Here is an 18307-nt window from a genome sequence, read left to right as displayed (position 1 = left end):
TCTCTCCACGCTTCAGGCTCTCTGCCTTTATTCCTGATGAAGGGCTTTTGCCCGAAACATCGATTTCACTGCTCCTTGGATGTTGCCTGAACTGCTGTGCTCTTCCAGCACCACTAATCCAGAATCTGGTTTCCAGCATCTGCAATCATTGTTTTTACCTTATTCAGATTTTATATCAGTTCTTCAAAAAAAATAAATTTATCATTTTCACCTTGCGTTCTGTCAAGTTAATTTTTAGGTAAGAAACTGAGCTAATTTTTAAAGGAATAAAAATGCTCAATTAACTTAATTGTCATTGAATTGAAAAGTATTTTTCCTACTTTGACACAGTCATAGATGAGAATTGTTTTTGTTATATTTATTTTCTTTTCCCTTTGTTTGCCTTAACAAATTAAAAATTTAAAATCTTATTCAAACTAAGTAAGGATTATGCTGATAGGAATCATTTTCCATGTACAGAAATTTGTTGTCTGTGGGAAGGGGAATGTAGCAGCACCACAGGAAGTGTTGTCAGGTTCAAAGTTCAAATGAAGTAATAATGAGTGGAGCAAGTCCTCCTTGTAGGAGTGTTTCAGTGTCACATATTTTTAAGCAAAGTGATCTCTAACATGTTTTGTTATGTTCAGGTGTGTGGCTACTGTGACAAAAATAGTCTTTAGCAATTTAAACGTTAAGCACAGCAATTTAATTGTTAGGACTCTAAGATGCACATTTCCTATTGCTCAGAGAGTACGGTTTGCAGGGAAGAGGTAGGCTGCAACCTTCATTTTTTTTTTAGTAAGCTGATAAGGTAGGAATTAAAAAAGAGAAATGTGCCTTCACAAGGGAAGATGAACTATTAATTTGCATGTGTAAAATATTTTGTTTATTTTCATTTTGGATAACTCAAATCCTCTCTTTCTTCATCTTTGAAGTAATGTGATGTTATCACTGGATTTATACGTCTCGTATGTGAGATTAGTTGATTGGAATTAGGTGTAGAATGGATAGGAAAGAGATGTTTAGAAGAAGTGTTCAACGTTCCCTTATTTGAAAGCAAGGTTTAAAAAAAAACTGGAGATTTAATAAAATGCTACAAATAGCAAAAAACAGCTATAATGGCATTGTGGAACTATTAAAAAAATTCCACTTCCTACAAAATCAGTTATCAAACCACTGACATTGGATTCTCCAGAAAACTGGTCAGAGCACTGATGATTGAAGGTTGTATTCCAGGCTTGCAAATAAAGATGTTTAATTGAGGAAACACTAGAGATGAATGGTCTTTTCTTCTTAAATAGAGATTGAGAGTTTTAATTCTAACCTTTACACAGAGCCAAAAGTTATGCTGTAGCCTGCGCTCCAATGGTGTGTTGTGGAAGCAAGTTTACACAAGATATTCAGAAGGGTGTTAGGCAGTTATTTCAAAGAAGAATGTATAAGATTATAAGAAGAAAGTAGGAGAATAGCATGAAATGTTATAGTCATTTGGATGGGCTGAATGGCCTCGAGCAGTGGAACAGTTGTGATTTTCTCTGAATTCAAGTGCTTAAAATAGAGGTTTTTGAAAGGATACATAAATAGAAAGTGTTTCCACGGAAGAATTAGTTAGCAAAGAGAGCCTATTTCAGATAATTGGCAAAAGATCCATAAATATTTTCTAAGGATAGAGTTATTGTATAGAACATACTTCCAGAAGGGAATGTGAAAACACATTCAATTCAATTGACGTTGAATATATCTGCAGAGGGAATAAGTGGATGGAGGGAAGGGAAGGGAGGAAGAGGGTAATGAGAGGATGAAAGGTAGTCACAAACTGTTGACTCACTTTTCACTGAAGATTGTAAATGATCCACTTCACGTGTTTGACTTGTTGACAGTGTGGAGAGGAATTGCTTGAGATAATCTAAAATGGCTGAGGAAGGGTTCGACATATGATCCAACATTTTATATGGTTCAAATTATTGATCATCCTCATGTAATCACGTCATAATTTTACAAGCATAAAATTGTTGTTTCCTGTGACCTCCTTGCTAACTAAAATTTAACAAAAAATACTATCTTTGCTTATCTAATACTAACTATCTTTGAAAGATACCTTTGATTTAAAGAATGAAATGTATAGTAATAGTTTTTTTTGTGTGGAAGGATCAGTCATTGCCAAATATTGATCTTGCTCTCTTCTGCACTTTATCTTTCCTTCAATGCCATCAGGTGGGAAGAAGAACACTATGAGGATGGTGTGAAATGGATGTTTCTTGAACACAGCGGTCCACTGTTTGCACCTGAATATGAGCCACTTCCTGATGGTATTGAATTTTATTACGATGGTGAGTACCAATGTTCACACCGTTTTTACAATGTACCAATAGTTTCTGGAAATTATCAACAAAAAAGACAGTTTCTCCCATGTCAAATATTATTTATGGCCACAAAGATTTCTGAGATCTTAAATGCAGGTTCATAGTTCCTTAAGTGGAGGCGCAGGTAGACAGGAGGCAGTGAGGACTGCAGATAGACCATTACAGTGCCATGCAGGCCCTTCAGCCCTCGATAATTTCACCTGATTGTTGCTTCAGGTCAGTACAACAATTTGAAGCCCATCTACCCTACACTCTCCATTATCATTCATATATTTATCCAATGACCATTTAAATGTCCTTTAAATGTTACTACTGAGTAAAAAACCTGCCTCTGACATCTGTCCTATATCTGTCCCCTCAGTTTAAAGCTATGTCCCCTCGTGCTAGCCATCACCATCTGTGGAAAAAAGCTCTCACTGTCCACCCTATCTTATCCTCTGATCATCTTGTATGTTGGAGATCAGAGTCAAGAGTGTGGTGCTGGAAAAGCACAGCAGGTCAGGCAGCATCTGAGAGCAGGAGAGTCTATGTTTAGGGTATAATCCCTTCAGGAATTTGGGGGTGGTTGCATGGGGGGGGACTGAGTCAAATGTTAATGGGGTGGGGGAAAGGTAGCTTGGAAGGTGATAGGTAAATGAAGGTAGTGGTGATAGATTGGAGTGGAAGATGGGCAGGTAGGACAGTTCAAGAGGGCAGTGCTGAGTTGGAGGGTTGGATCTGGGATTAGCAGGGGTAGGGGAGATGAGGAAACTAGTGAAATCAACATTGGTACCATGTGGTTGGAGGGTCCCAAGGTGGAAGATGAGGCATTCCTCCTCCAGGCATCAGGTGGCTTGGATTGGGCAGTGGAGGAGAACCAGGACTTGCTTGTCCTTGGTAGAATGGGAGGGAGAGTTGAAGTGGTCAGCCACAAGACGATGGGATTGTTGAGTGCGTGTGTCCCAGAGATGTTCACTTAACTGTTCCGCAAGTTGGCATCCTGAGAGATTGGTGAGGTGGAAGGTGCGGATCTGGGGTGGGGTTTGTGGTTAGAGGGCATCATTGGTCATGTGGGAGGGGAAATTGGAGTAGGAAGCCATTTGGGATGTTCTGGAGTGGAATTACTCCTCCTGAGAGCAAATGCAATGGAGACAGGGGAATTGGAAGTAAGGGATAGCATTTTTACAGGAGGTGGTGTTGGGACAAGGTGTAGTCCAGGTAGTTGGTGGGTTTGAAGTGAATGTCTGTGTTGAGTCAATTGTCAGAAATAGAGTTGGGGAGGTGCGTATCTGAGATGGGCCAGATGAACTTGAGGTCAGGGTGGAAGGTGTTCTTGATGTTGATGAATTGTATGAAGAGGTTGAACAGTTTACCAACTTCACAAACACCTTCCACCCTGACCTCAAGTTCACCTGGACCATCTCGGACACCTTCCCCTTCCTAAACCTCTCCTTCTGCAATAGCCTCCAGCGTATCTCCTCCACTTCCTGCACCTCCACCCTTGAACCCCACCTCTCCAACTGCAACAAGAATAGAACTCCCCTCGGTGCTCACCTTCCACCCCACCAATCTTTGGATACAATGCATCATCCTCCACCATTTCTGCCACCTACAGTCAGACTCAACCACCAGAGATAAATTTCCCTCCCCACCCCTATCAGCATTCTGCAGAGACCTTTTCCTCTGCGACTCCCTTGTTACGTTCACGTGCCCCACCAACCCTCCCTGTACTCCTTGCATCTTCCTGCCCCAGCAAGTGGTGTAAAATCTGTGCCCACACCTCCCACTCACCTCACAATGGCCCAACAGATCCTTCTACATCTGACAGAGATATTCCTGCACATTCAAACACCTCATTTACTGTGTCTGTTGCTCCTGATGTGGTCTCCTCTACATTGAGGAGACAGGACGCCAACTTGTGGAAAGGTTCAGGGAACATCTCTGGGGCACACATACCCAACAACCCCACCACCCTCCGACTGCCCATTTCCACTCTCCAACTCTGCCAAGGATGTGCAAGTCTAGGTTCTCCTCCATCACTAAATCAAGGCCACATGATGTCTGGAGGAGGAATGCCTCATCTTCTGCATTGGGACCCTCCAACCACACAGCATTAGTGTCAACATCCCCAGTTTCCTTATCTCCCCTCCCGCCACCTCATCCCAGATCCAACCTTCCAACTTTGCACCGCCTCTCGTTCTATCTGTCAATCGTCCTTCCCACTGATCCACTCCACCGTTTGTTCCGACCTAACACCATTATGGGTTTAGATTAGAGTGGTGCTGGAAAAGCACAGCTGGTCAGGCAGTATTCAAGGAGCAGAAAAATCGATGTTTCGGGTAAAAGTCCTATCACCATTATTCCCTACCTTCATCTACCTATCACTTTACAAGCTGCCTTCTCCCTCCCATTTATCTCTCCGACCCATTGTTGACTGCCCCTTCTCCCCCACCAATCAGTCCCTGATTAAGGGTTTATGCCAGAAACATCAACTCCTGCTCCTTGGATGTTGCCTGACCTGTGCTTTTCCAGTACCACACACATCTTTGACTACTGAAGGAAGTGTTTAGTGTGCTTGTCTTTATTGATCAGTGCATTGAGTATAGAGTTAGGAGGTCATGTTGCGGCTGTACAAGACATTGGTTAGGCCATTTTGGGATAATGCATTCACTTCTGGTCTCCCTGCTCTAGGAAGGATGTTGTGAAACTTGGAAGGGTTCAGTAAAGATTTACAAGGATAATGCCAGGGTTGGAGGGTTTGAGCTATAGGAAGAGACTGAATAGACTGGTGCTATTTTCCCTGGAGCATCTGAGGATGATGGGTGACCTTTATCAAGGTTTATAACATCATGAGCGGTATGAATAGGATAAATAGCCAAAGTCATTTTTTTCCCCAGGTGAGGGAGTCCAAAACTAGTGGGCATAGGTTTAAGATGAAAGGGGAAAGATTTAAAAGGGACCAGAGGAGCAACTTTTTCACGCTACCAGAGGAAGTGGTGGAGGCTGGTACGATTACAGCATTTAAAAGGCATCTGGATGGGTATATGAATAGGAAGGCTTTAGAGGGGTGTGGGCCAAATGCTGGCAAATGGGACTAGACTAATCTAAGCTATCTCAGAGCTGACAAGTAACCTTTTGGGGTTTATAAAATCATGAGGGGTATGGATCGGATAAATAGATAAGGTCTTTTCCCTGGGATGTGGGAGTCCAGAACTAGAGGGCATAGGTTTAGGCTGAGATGGGTAAAATTTAAAGGGACCGAAGGGGCAACTCTTTCATGCAGAAGGTTGTGTGTGCATGGAATGAGCTGCCAAAGGAAGTGGTGGACATTCAAACACCACATTTAAAAGGCATCTGGATGGGTATCTGAATAGGAAGGGTTTAAGAGGGATATGGCCCAAATGGTGGTAAATGGGACTAGATTAGGATATATGGTCGGCATGGACAAGTTGGACTGAAGGGTCTGTTTCCATACTGTACATCTCTATGGCTCTATAGAATGTGTTGGTTAAAATGTTAAAATAGGGGGGGATTCTTTTCTTCAGGTTCCTGGAGCCCAGTAATGAGTTACATCCTCTGTCATCTTTTTCTTAAGTAAAAGTACATGAATATTTGTAGAGAGCTGGTAAGATGCACAATAGATAGTAACTTGCGATTACAAAAGGTTTCAATTATTAAAATGGGAAATGTGGCCTGTCTATAACTAACAGAGAAATTAGGAATAGCATCAGATCTAAGAAAGGGGCGTACAAATAGGCAAAAAAAAGCAGCAAACCTGAAAATCAGAAGCAGTTTAGATTTCAGCAAAAGATGAGGAAGAAGGAGATGAGCGTAACAATACAAGGAATATACAAACTGATTTTAAAAACTTCTGTAGATATGTGAAGAGAAAAATAACTAGGTAGGACAAATGCAGGTCTCTTACAGTTAGAAATGAGGGAAGATATAATAGAGAAAAGAGACGGTAGACCAATTAAATATATATTTTGACTCTGTTTTCACAAGGGATGACACCTAACATCGCGAACATGCCAAGGAGCTGTGTGTGTGTGTGTGTGTGTGTGTAAATCGATGGGATAAAAGGCCACAAATCCTACAAACAATGAATGAATTGGAGGCTCACCTTTCAAGACTGTATAGACTCTAGAACAGTTTCTGTGGGTTGGAGGGTAGGTAATGTAACCACACTACTTTAACAAGGAGGTGGGGTGAAAATAGGAAATTATACAGACTTATTAGCCTCGTATTGTTTGTGGGGAAATGCAGCTCATAACAGATTTAATAACTGACGAATTGGGCATTCAGCATAGGTTTGATTTACAAAAGACCTATCATGCTTTACAAATGGAATTGTTTTGAAGATTTAATTAGTAAAATTCATAATGGACAGCCAGTGGATATTGTTTACATGGACTTTCAGGCTTTCAACAAGGTCCCATATTAAAAACATTAGCAAGTAAAATTATTCACATGGGATTGGAGTAGTGAACTGCCACAGATAGAGACCTGATTGGCAATGTGAGGTTTTGAATTTTGAAAATTCGAATCAATGTAGGAGTTTCATAGTGAATGGTAGGGCCTTAAGGAGTGGAGTGGAACAGAGGGTCCTTAGAGTTCAGGCACACGGTTCTCTGAAAGTGGAGTCATAGGTAGACAGAGTGGTGAAGAAGGCTTTCGGCACACTGGCCTTCATCAGTCAGGACATTGAGTATGGAAGTTGGAAGTTTTGTTGCAGTTGTACTGGATGTTGGTGAGGCTGCACTTGGAGTATTGTGTTCAGTTTTAGAACATAGAGCAGTACAGTACAGGCCCTTTAGCCCTCAAGGTTGTGCCAACCTTTTTATCCTACTCTAAGATCAAACTAACCTTATGTACCCTTCATTTTACTATAATCAGTGTGCCTATCCAAGAGTCTCTTAAATGTCCCTAATGTTTCTGACTCTACTACCACTGCTGGCAGTGCATTCCACGCACCCACCACTCTGTAAAGAGCCTACCTCTGACATCTTCCCAAAACCTTCCTCCAGTCATGTTAAAATTATGCCCCTTCATGATAGCCATTTCCACCCTGGGAAAAGTCTCTGGGTATCCACTCTATCTTTGCTTCTCATCTTGTACATCTATCAAATCTCTTCTCTTCCTCCTTCGCTCCAATAAGAAAAGCCCTAGCTCTTTCAACCTTTCTTCATAAGAAATGCCCTTACATTGTTTTGGTCACATTGTTATAGGAAGGATGTTATTACATTGGAAAACCTGCAGAAGAAATTTACAAGGATGTTGCCAGGACTCAACAGTCTGAGTCATCAACAGAAATTCAACAAGCTAGGATTTTTTTCTTTTGAGCATAGGGGACTGAGGGGGGGATCTTGCCCAACTGTGTAAGAACATGAGGCATGGATAGGGTGAATGCACTCAGTCTTTTTCCCAGGATTGGGGAATGAAGGACTAGAGGGCATCAGTTTAAGGTTAGAGGGGAAAGAATAGAAGGTAACCCGAGGGGCAACCTTTTCTCACAGCGGGTAATACATAAATGGAATTAGCTGCCAGCCCATTGAGGCGTGTTCATTTAACAACATTTAAAAGGTGTTTGGACAAATACATTAATAGGAAAGGTTTAGAAAGATATGGGCCAAGTGCAAGAAAATTGAGTCAGTGTGGATGGACATTTTGGATGGCATGGACTCTGTGCTGTAGGACTCCCATGATTCCATGACAGAAACCCAAGAGTAGGAATAAATGGATACTTTTCACAGTGACAGACAGTGACTGCTTCAGGAATCTGTGTTTGAACCCAAGCTATTCACTATGTCTTAATAATTTAGATTGAGTAACTAAGTGTAATATCTCCAGGCTTGCAGATGATGCACATTTGTGTGACAGGAAGGATGCAGCGAAGCTTCAGTGTGATTTGGTTGCTTGCAAATGTGTGATAGATGAAATATAACATGAATAAATTAGGTTATCCACTTTAGCAAAGACAGGAAGGCAGATTCCTATCTGGATGGTGAGAGGTTGGGAGAGCAGGATGTGCATCAAACTGGATGTGCTCTTATGTCAGTTGAAAGTAAGCATGCAGCTGCAGTGGGCAGTGAAGAAGGCAAATAGCATACTAGCCTTCAAAGCAAGCAAGTTAGTACAGGAGTAGAAAATACAATATATAGGGCCTTAGTGAATGACTCCTTGAGAATCATGTGCAGTTTTAGTCTCTTTATTTGAGAAAGGATTTTCTGGCTCTGGAGGAAGTGCGAGAAAGGTTTACCAGTCTGATTCCTGGGCTAGCAGAGCTAACTTATAAATAGAGACTGGATTGGTTCAGACTATATTAACTGAACTTTACAAGAATGAGATGGAGCTGTAAGCAGCCAATAAAATTCTAATGTGACTAGACAAGGTAAATGCAGAAAGGATGTACTCTGACTAGGGAGTTCAAAACCAGTCTTGTTGTCTAAGAATATGCATAGGGCATTTGGTACTGAGATAACAAGATGTGAAAGGTTCTAGGCAAGTGTTGGAAAGTGCAAGTAAAGTAACTAGGTGCTTGTTTTGACTGGCACAGACTTGAAGAGCTGAAGGGACTTTTTTTCTGTCTTGGAGAGGAGAAATGCCTTCAGCCAGAGAGTGGTGAGCATTTGGAATTTTCTCTGTCACAGAAAGTGGTCAAGGCCACATCTTTGATGTCTGGATTTGGAGGAGCTGTGTTGGACTGGGGTGGACAAAGTTAAAAATTTCACAACGCCAAGTTATAGCAAAAGATTACAGTGATACAATGATACATTGAACAAACCTGGATTGTTAGATGAAAGACTTAACAATCTAGGTTTGTTCAATGTATCACTAATCTTTTGCTATAAATTCTGTCTCTTGTGGTTCTGCTTCATCGCCACCTGATAAAGCAGCGCATCACAAGCTAGTGCTTACAAATAAACCTGTTTGACTATAACCTGATGTTGTGCGATTTTTAACTTTGATGTCTGGAGAAAGAGTTATGTCATCACTTGCCTAGAACCTTTCACATCTTGTTATCTCAGAATTAGAAAAGTTTATCAATCTTGTTTCCAATTTCCACCCTGCTCTCACTTTCACTTGGTCCATCTTTGACTCCTCACTTCTTTTCCTCAGCATCCATTCCCATTTCTCAGGATAAACTGGCCACCAATATCCAGCACAAACCTGCTGACTCCCACAGTTATTTTGACTGTACATTCTCCCACCCTGCTTCCTGTAGGGAGTCTTCCATTCTCCCAGTTCCTCTGTTTCTGTTGGATCTGTTCTAATGATGCTATCTTCTACAAGGCAGTCACTAAAATATCCACCTTCTTCATCAGCTGAGGATTCCCCACCACGATGGTTAGTAGTGATGCCAGTGTTTCTCATCAATTTAAATTGACCTTGCCAAAGAAACACTGGTATCACTACCAGGAAAATCAAGACCATGAACTCTAGACAGCACCAACTTCATCAGCAAAGATACATCCTCAAACTAGTAGATCTGTGCCTCACCACCCACTTCACATTCAATAACAAAACCTGCAAACAGCAACTAATGAACCTAAAGAATCTATTAGATACTACCAGCAAAACTGTCATTTACAAGATACCATGCAAGAACTGTTTAAGAAAAAAACACTACATCGGACAAACTAGCAGGAAATTTGCCACCAGGATACATGGATGCCAACTGGCCACCGAAAGACATGACCCACTATCACTAGTTTCTATACATACAGACAAAGTAGTATATCATTTTGACCGGAACAACACACACACATCCTAGCACATGCATGAGAAACAAAGACATGCATGAGAATTCTTAGAGACATGGCATTCTAACCAGAACTCCATCAATAAACACATTGATTTAGATCCTATCTACCTTCCCTTGCGAAACAAGAAGCAGAAATGACATCACCCACTTTAAGAAACCAAGACATACCACCAGCACTTCACCAGAGACTCTCACTATAATGTTACCTATTATAGTGACGAAAAGTCTGAAAACAAACCTTCAAGCTCAGCGAACTAACTTCATATTTCTGCCCCTTATCCTTTGAATCAATAGTTAAGAAGTTTAAATTGCACATGGAGATAAGACAACTTTTGAAAAGAGAAGTTACCTTTAAAAATTGACTATTGTAGATGGTAGAAAACTGAGATAGAAACAGAAAATATTTAAAATGCTCAGCATTTAGAGAGAGAGAAAAGGAATTGGCGTTTCCAGTTGATGACCCTTTCAGTGCCACCACAGCTGCTGACGGACTTTCTTTATATAAAAACTTAAATTTGTAGTACAGCTGTACTGGCAAAGTTATAAACAGTAACCACTATTTTCCTTTTCCATTTTTAGTTGACGAAAGTACAAAGCCAGCCCAACGTTTCATTTAAATTTGCAAATCTTGTGTAACTGTTGGTTTGTTGTTAGATTCTCTTTACCTCTTTATATTTGATGGCTTGTTTGTGTAGGTAGTCCTATGAAATTAAGCCTGGCAGCAGAAGAAGTGGCTACCTTCTATGCTAAGATGCTGGATCATGAGTACACTACAAAGGATGTCTTCAGGCAAAATTTTTTTCATGACTGGAAGAAGGTATGTCTCTCTCAATTGAGAAATATAAAAAGGGTAAAATCTAAAATTGAAGAGCAGAATCAAAGGCCATGACTATCTGACAAATTATTAATTAAGTGTTGCAAAGCTTGGACTTTAAAAGACTGTAGATTAGAAGAATTGAGAGAGACTGAGTTCTGTGTTTTAAGGTCCAACTGAAAATGACTGAAGTGATTTACATATGTTTGATTTGAGACAATTAATTTCTTTGAATATCAACGTTTTAACAAGAATGTAATTCATTAGGAAAAAAAGTGCATGTGAAATTTAAAACTTAAAGTCCTGTAAATCTGTTGCATTCATGAACAGGCAAATTAAAACTGGAGGTTTATAAACTTAACGAAAATTGAGAGCAGACTTTACACATCTTGCTTTGTATCTATGGTTACTTCTGCAAATGTTGTTACACTCCCTGAAATGAATCTAAGCTGGTCCAGCATAAACCACAATGTGAATGGTACTTATACTTTTTTTTAATCATTCATTCTTAGGTTATGGACAGGATTGGTAAGCTGCTTTCACTGTCTATATGTAGTTAACTTGAGTAGGTGCAGTAATAGGCCTTCTTGAGTCACTATACATCCTCCTACAATAAATGATTGATAAGGATAGCAGAAATTTGGAATTCACTTCTGCAGATGGCAATTTTAGATAACCTGAGTTTTAAATGAATAATTTAAGGTTTTTATTGGTCAAGTCCTCAAAGAATATAAGACAAAGGTAGTTTTCTGGAGTTTGGTCACTGATCAGCTGTGATCTCACTGAATAGTGGAACAAGTTCAAGGACGTTTTGGCCTCCTTCTGTTTGTGGTAAGACATCCCTTTGACCTAGTAATGAAGATGGGAATGCTATATAAATTGGAGGGACCTTGCAGGTAGATTCATTCCAATGATTTGACAGTTTTTGTATTGAAGGTTGCGGATTTAAAATTCTGTCAAGTTGAGATTGAGGAATTGTGCATCCTGTTTTTTGGCATCTACTCCACACGAAATGCAGTGCTAGTAGTGGAATATGAATATTACCCCCTGTGGAAAGGGCACCAGTCAAATGAACTGGTTTGTCCTGGATAGTTTTTATAATGGTGTTGGTAGCTGCACCCATCTAAGTGAGTGTATTCAATATCTATAAAGTTCAAGTCTATTATAGTGGAGGTGCTTTTTAAATATTCAAGGAGGGAAATCACTGAAAATAGTTTGATTCTGCACAACCTTGTTGGGTTGACTGGTCAGATGAGGCTTCAGGTTATGAGTGATTTTCTCCTCCACCAAGTAGTGATATTGCTGTATTTAATTAAGTTGATGTCATTGAAGATTTAAGGAGATAGTTGTTCATTGAATAATATTTTGTCAAAATAGGGAAGCAATTAACCGTGGTCACTTACGTTAGATTTTAATTTCAGATTTCACCATCTGCCATGTTGGAATTTCTCTCTCATTCCAATTTATCTATGCAAAGAAGTAGAAGAGGCAGGAAGGTTGTGTTGGGAAACTTCTTAATCTGGCAGACCTGACCCTTTAAAAAGGCTGCTACCTATTCTATTTTTCTCCTGGTAGATGAGCAGAATGAAAATTCCAGAGTCGGGTTTTGGTGGCCATAGAGATTGATGAGATTATTAAGTAAAATTACCTCCCTCAGAATCTTGTATATTTCAATAAAATCACCCTCTTCACTCTTCATTCTTATAAACTCTAACAAATAGAGAGTAACTTTTCAGCCTTCAATCTCTTCATCCTAGTCTTTCCAAGGCCAATATATTCATTTTTAAATATAGGGACCATTACTGAACAATACGTCCAAGTGCAGCCTCACCAACACCCTCTATAGTTGCAATATCATTTCTCTGTTTTAAAACTCCAACCCCTTTGGAATATTAGTCAAAATTCTAATTGCCGCCTTAATTATGTGTTGCATTTAAATACTAACTTTTGTCTTTCACACAACCACACCGAAATGCCTGTGTTGCACTTTTGAAATACAACTTTCTTTCCATTTAAATAAGTCTTCCAAAGTGAATAACCTCATTCTTTCCTATATTAAACTCCCATCTGCCAAGTTTTTGGCCACTCACTCAACTATCTATATCCTTTGCAAATTTCTTACGTCCTGATCACAGCTTGCAGGTTTTGATGTTCTCCTGTATCTGCTGCCCGTTTTACAAAGAAGTCCAAAACAAAAGATAAAGAAAGTGGTTAAGGAGAGATGGAAATGTGAAAGTGGGTGACAAAAGGAGAAAATGGGTCTACTTTGCTGAGCGAAGTCAGCAACACATGGCCTGGGGCAAGTGCTGGATGAAAGGAAAATTGAGAAATATTGAATCATAGACTGTAAAGTGCCAAACTGGAAAATGAGATATTCTTGTAGCATCTGCCTGGCATTTTTTAAATGTAATAACAGGTGCCGATGCTGACCAACCTGCTGAGTTATTCCAGCAAATTTTGTTTTGTGCATTTGACTGTGTCTTGTTTTGAATTCCTCATTTCAGACTGGGTTTCCACCGTGGTTTATGCCTCCTTTTGTTTCCTTCTGAGAATTCACACACCTTGTCTGCTTACTGAAAGAAGCCCAACTCCATTAAAATTATGTAGCATTTAAACTGCCCATGCCCATGGTAAAGCAGTCAAGGGTGGAATTGGTGTATTTGAATGGCTGAACTTTATCCATGTCCATTGTAAGAAACTGGAATGGGTTGAGAATGAGAGAATCTGGTCCCACTTGTATTTTTAAAGGGATTTTGTGTCACCCAACTTTGCAGAAGTTCAGTCTGCAACCTTTCATGCAAACTGAACAGTTAAGACTTTCCCTATGGTGTGATGAACTCAGATTCTGTGTATTAGAATGTTACATCTCAGCTATTTAAGAAATTTTGAAACTTCCAGTCTTCCTGTTGGTATCTATTACACAACCTAATGAAGTGATGCAGTTTGACTTTAATACATCAAGTTTCATGCTTGGAGTTTTTATAAATTTTCCAATAATCTGATATGGATTCTGCTGAGCTGATATTTTAGCTATTGTTTATAACCGAGCATTAAGCATCAAGATTGTGCAGGTAAATAGTGGAAGTAAATGGATTACTGAATATCACCAGTTTGAAGCTTTCTTCACTCCATTTACTCTGTGGGTAAAACAAAATAACTTGTTTAGATTAACTTAAGTACCTGTTATTTGGATGCATTACATCCCACTATGCAATTTGATAACTATCAGTCATTGTCATATATTATTCAGATCATGACTGTAGTGACACAATATATGTTTCTACTGTGTGACTATAGAAGACCTGGAATGATGCATATATGCTATGCAAAGATAGTTTAGGTCATATTTAGCTCTGCCTTTGACCAAATAATAGACTATAGAATAAGCTGCCTGCTTATGCAATCAGTGACACTGCATAATTTCAAAGAGCTAAATCATCTCCTGACTCAGATCACCCCTTACAAAAGATACAAAAGACAAAAATAAGTTAGGTGACGAAAGGTTGGGAGAGGGCAAAACCTCAAAAAAAAGGATTGCACTTTAAGACCAAGCTGAGAGGAATTCCTTGTCTGAGCATAGTAAATCTCTGAAATTCTTTAACATAGAGGATGGCTGAGGTTAGTTTGTAAAGTATATTCACAGTTGAGAGAGAGATTTTAATCAGAAATGGAAGAGTTATAGGGGAAATGGCAGGAATGTGGATTTGAGGATTATCAAATCAAAGCAGACTCAAGGGGCTGAATGGCCTTTTTCTGCTCCTATGGCTCATGGTCCAGTGTGCAAAATAAAAGGTAATATGGACTCCTGGTCAACTTTTACTTCTCCAACAGGAATGGAGAGAGATTTCCATTATTGTCATCAAAATATTTAGATTTTTTTTTGTCTGGCAGTTTTAATTTTGTGCACCACTATATACAGAATGATTTGATACCAAAGTAGAGCTTGATTTGTTCGCTGCTGCCAACAAAAATAGAAGTTTGTGAACTACTCTTAGCAATAAATTCTGTGTTAACATAACAGTCATTTACTGTTTTGGCCTTCCACTTGAGTGCAGGAAATGAATGAGCAAGAGAAAAAAATAATCACCGACCTAGATAAATGTGATTTCACACAAATGCATCAATACTTCACTGAAAAAGCAGAGGCCAAGAAAGCATTGCCCAAGGAGGAGAAACAGGTGAGAAAACATTTTTAGTAAAAGTTTTTTTAAAATTAACTTCTTGTCCCTCGAGTCATTGCATGCTAAAGTATAATCTTATAGGTGCTAGCACCTCACCAAAATGATCGATCTTTGTTTGAGAGTAGAGACAGTGAATGCCAGCAAACTGCACAATAACCGTTAAGCGCAAACCTGATCATTTGTTAAAATTTGAGTTCGATTTTATTGTCACATGTACTCAAGAATAGGAGTACAGTGAAAAGTGTACAACGTCACCATTCTTCAGCACTACCTTGGTTATTAAACCAGAAATTTTAAAAAACAACAAATAATAATAAAAAGGGCAAAAGTGGTAAAACATCCAGATCTTAAAGTCTAAAGTTTTATTTTTGTGAAAGTTGTGCCATAGAATTGGAAATAAATCCAACTAGCAACGCCTTTTTCTCTGGAAGAGAGAGCAAGAGAAAATGAGTAACAGCTACTAGTTAGTAGATCAATTGTGAGAAAACTCTTAAGATAGAGGCAAGGGGACAAAGTATGTTGGTAAGATTTATATGAATTGCTCCGTCAGAATTCAGTATTGGGTGAAATGGCCTCTTCCATTGTTATGAGCTTGTATGGACACTTATTCCTAATTCCACAGTCGTCTTGGGGATGAAGCAGTTTGATTCATTATAGGACCCGAAGGGCAGCTTACTCCTGAAAACTGGAATGTTCACCATTTCAGAGCAGGTATTGTGCAAGCCATTATTTTAATGAATAAATGTTTCTTCCTAATCTACCCATGGTCCATCCTTGTCAATGTATGACCACAGCTGGTTAATATTCTATTGCTAAGATTTTTTTTCATTTGTGGAAGGTGGGTATTATTGCCTATCCATAAACAACCTTGAAGGTGGGAATGAGCTACCTTCTTGAACCACTGCAGACCATATGTAGGTAGACCCGCAATGCTGTAAGGGAGAGATTTCCAGGATTTTGTCCCAGTAATACTGAAACATAATTCAGTGTAACTACCACTATTTTCTACTATTCACAACCAGTAGCAACCATTTTGTATCTCAATCCCTCTTTCACGACTGTTAGCGTTCCCTTTTATCTTTTTCTCTGGGCAACTTCACCATCACCTCATCTCTTAACAAGGTAAGAACTATGATGAGTTGTCATATTTTCCAGCCCACCTTTCAGTTCTAAAGATGAGTCATCTTGGGCTGAATGTTAGCTCTTTCTCTCTCCAGCCATGCTGCCAAATCAGAGTTTCTCATATTAGTTTTTCCTATTGTCAATCTGTGTAATGAACTCTGCACATCAGTAAGCAAAATGCAGAACAGGTGAAGAATGTGCATTGTTTCGCAAATGAAATATTCCATTTAGAGATGAAGACTGCTTTCCATTTTTTTTTTAATCTAACTGACTTTGTTAGATTAACAAAGGACAGGATTCCATATTCACAGCCCAGTTCTCTCCTTTCCTTAGGCTGACATCACAAGTGCAACGAAAATGTTAAATATTATTAGCCAATGTCATTGAGAGGAATTTCACTGAGGGAATGTTTAGGACAAGAAATGCCAAAACGCCATACCAGTTTATTAGGAGTTGCTTTGAGATGAAGATCAAAGAAATCGTTACTCTGCAAATTGTTTGTTTAACACAGAATCCACAAGCAGTTGATGGAAAAGCTCAACAGGCAGCATCTTTGGAGAGAAGTCAAAGTCAATGTTTCTGCACAAGTGACCCTTCCTCAGGACTGATGGTAGCTAGGAAAATGTTGATTTATACACCGAAGATAGGTTGGAAAAGGGGGTAAGGAGGAAACAATAGGTGGGGTAGAGTCCAAACAGAGCAAAGAACAGTTCGATATACAAAGGATAATGATCTGGCTAGAAGGATGAATAGCTATTAGTGGGGATTGTTAGATGCTAACAATGGGTTGTGTATAATACAGACTGTGATAACAAGGCATCTAGTGGTCATAAGGACATGGAAGAGCTCAAATCCTAAAGTTGATGAACACTATATTAAATCCAGAAAGCTGCAGGGTACCCAAGCAGAAAGTGAGGAGTCGTCTTTCCAGCTTGTGCTGAGCTTCATTAGAACACTGCAGCAAGCCAGAGACAGGTGTTGGCCCACGAAAAGGGTAGTGTGTTGAAGTGGCAGGCAACTGAATCACCAGATCTTTGTTCAAACATCAAGCAGTGTTTATTTTACATCATTTGGAAAATAATCTTCACTGGTAAACTAGGAGACATCTTCAACAACACAGAACTTCAAGAAGTTTTTATGCCATTGTATAATCACAGTGTTACATAAAATAGGACTGAAATTATTTAAAATAACGACGAATTTAGGACCTTCATGTAATCAAATTTAACTAATGGAGGATGTTATTGTCACAACCAAATAGCCCTACAAAGCATCCATCCACCCCTGTCACAGAAGGAGCTAAAATCTTTTCCAGAAAAATCAGCTTGGAAGCCATACCTTGCCTTGATAGTATGTGTTGTCAGAAATAACATCACTGAGTATTTGCCCAGATCAGACTTGTAGTATTAAAATATATTACTGATTTATTCATTAGGATGTTCTTCTGGGATCTATTTGTAATATTGTTTACTGGGACAAGCAACATATATGCTTTTGCACTTTGACCACTCAATATCTAAGAATCATTTTATCACCATAATTGCTGTTCAGCTGAAAGCAATACTTCAATTTATGCTGGGTTATTACTGATGTGGAGCTTGATGAAAGAATTGAAAAAAGACTAAATTTCTTGACAGAATTGTGTACCTTAAAGCTGTCACTCGAGAGCAAATGGAACCCATTGTGATAGTGCAAGTGCCATTTTATTTCTTCATTCATAGTTGTGGGTATAGGACAGTATTTATTGCCCATCGATAATCATGATGAAGGTGATGATCTGCCTTTTTGAGCAACTACGATCCTTGGTGCTTTGGAACACCCATAGTAAGAAAGTGGGTTCTAGGATATTGACCCAGTGGTAGTGACAGAGCAGTGATGTAGTTCCAAGTCAAGATGGTCTGTGGCTTGAAGTGGAGCATGCAGATGGTGTTTTGGCTGCATTTGCCTTTGACCATCTAGATTTTAGGGATCATGGGTTGGAAGGTGCGATCTAACCTTGCAAACCAGTCTCCCATGGGGAACCTTGTCGATCGCCTTACTGAAGTCCATATAGATCACCTCTACCGCCCTGCCCTCATCAATCCTCTTTGTTACTTCTTCAAAA

At 39.5% G+C, this 18307-nt stretch overlaps 1 protein-coding gene across 4 annotated transcripts in view; it reads left to right on the top strand.

The window, feature by feature from the left end:
* The window catches only part of LOC122548918 (DNA topoisomerase 1-like), a 115974-nt gene that overhangs the window by 69729 nt on the left and 27938 nt on the right, over positions 1–18307 (top strand). For 2 of the 4 annotated variants that reach the window (XM_043687893.1, XM_043687894.1), the window contains exons 13-15: positions 2194–2309; positions 10782–10903; positions 14956–15078. In XM_043687893.1, coding sequence (XP_043543828.1) covers positions 2194–2309; positions 10782–10903; positions 14956–15078 — 361 coding nt within the window. Of the gene's footprint in view, positions 1–509; positions 750–2193; positions 2310–10781; positions 10904–14955; positions 15079–18307 lie in introns of those variants that run through there. The other 2 variants (XM_043687897.1, XM_043687895.1) reach the window with 2 other exon arrangements.

The sequence above is a fragment of the Chiloscyllium plagiosum genome, chromosome 4 (assembly GCF_004010195.1).
Source record: "Chiloscyllium plagiosum isolate BGI_BamShark_2017 chromosome 4, ASM401019v2, whole genome shotgun sequence".
NCBI classification, from domain to species: domain Eukaryota; kingdom Metazoa; phylum Chordata; class Chondrichthyes; order Orectolobiformes; family Hemiscylliidae; genus Chiloscyllium; species Chiloscyllium plagiosum.
Note: the sequence above shows the minus strand (reverse complement) of the source record. Positions and strands in the feature narration are given on the sequence as shown.